Source organism: Canariomyces notabilis, assembly GCF_033297395.1.
Source record: "Canariomyces notabilis strain CBS 508.74 unplaced genomic scaffold N656scaffold_40, whole genome shotgun sequence".
Taxonomy (NCBI): domain Eukaryota; kingdom Fungi; phylum Ascomycota; class Sordariomycetes; order Sordariales; family Chaetomiaceae; genus Canariomyces; species Canariomyces notabilis.
Window position 1 is genome coordinate 184,626 of NW_027041862.1, and position 1,219 is coordinate 185,844.

The window sequence follows — 1,219 nt, forward strand, 5'->3', positions numbered from 1 at the left end:
GACAGTTACAGTCAAAAACCAACAAGGAAGGCGGTGCGAAGGCGGTGAGCAAGAATACTCAGGATGGCTAATCTAGGTAGGCGGTGTGCTAGGCGGTGGGTTGGAAGAGTAGACTAATCAGGAAGGCGGTGATTGTCCTTCAATGTCTGACGTATCTTGCGAATTCGGCAGTGTCCTTCGTGCTTGCCCGTGCCATGCCCCACTTCTATTGGGGATTCACGCCTTGGAAGGTCGTAGGCCTGTATTCGTCAGGTGTGATGGATGACACCAGTTACTCACATTCAAGACGAATAGAGCGCTCGAAATGATTAGAAATTGAGGGCTAAAAGGTGCTAGAATGCTACTGAAAAGGTGCGAAGACACCTCAAACCAAACAAACAAAACATGGGAGGAACACAGTCGTAGGTGTAGGACGAACGTGTCAGACGTGTCAGACGTGCCTGTCATAGGGCCATAGGCCACAACAACAACCAAAGGATATTGACAAGATTACCCTTACGCTATTTATCCTTACGGGTGAAACGAATGGAAAGTAAGGTTTTCTGAGCTCTGCTCAGAGGAGATGAGTATTCAATTCAGTTCAGCTCAATGCGGTTCAGTGCAATTCAGTGCAGTTCAATCTTATTTCAATGAGCAGGGAATGGTTGACTAAACCTGTCCACGCGAGACGGGGGGAAGCAACCACTACTTATATGCCTACCCAGGGCAACGCAACGCAACCGTAAAGAAAAACAGAATGCAGTGGCTACTTTGAGCAGGGAATCCCAAGTTAGGGGTTTCAAGAATCCCCGTTTCACTACAACAATCATAAGTTAAAGGAGCCCCCCAGACCCCTCCTGTAGCACGCTATGATAGAAAAAAAAAGAGAGAGAAACTGGGAGGAGAGAGAAACTGGGAGCAGAGAGAAACTGGGAGGAGAGAGAAACTGTGAGGAGAGAGATCGGCACTAGCTGTCTGTCCGGAACGTCATAATTAGAACACGTCCCGAGTCACAGCCAGTGGCAATCGTAGATCCCGCTATGGCCCAGGATGTCGACCGACATCCTGGAGGAAGCCACAGCGAATTTTCCGAGTCCCTTGTAATCCATCTGCCGTCCGAGCTTATACCATATTGATACGGGAGCTTCGCGTCACCTGACCAGGAGGCAAACAACTTCAAGGACGTGACATCATACCATCCGCTATGCCCGGTGAGCGTCTGCGTGCATGTGCCCGTCGC

At 49.6% G+C, this 1,219-nt stretch overlaps 1 protein-coding gene across 1 annotated transcript in view; it reads right to left on the reverse strand.

Annotated features, from left to right (window-relative positions):
• Window positions 1-631: 631 nt before the first annotated feature.
• N656DRAFT_785132 (uncharacterized protein) overlaps window positions 632-1,219 on the reverse strand; it is a gene marked incomplete at both ends in the record, with an annotated part of 1,156 nt that continues 568 nt past the window's right edge. The window contains 2 exons of the mRNA XM_064816312.1: window positions 632-874; window positions 1,030-1,079. Of these exons, the coding sequence (XP_064665220.1) occupies window positions 1,030-1,079 (50 nt within the window). The remainder of the gene's footprint in view (window positions 875-1,029; window positions 1,080-1,219) is intronic.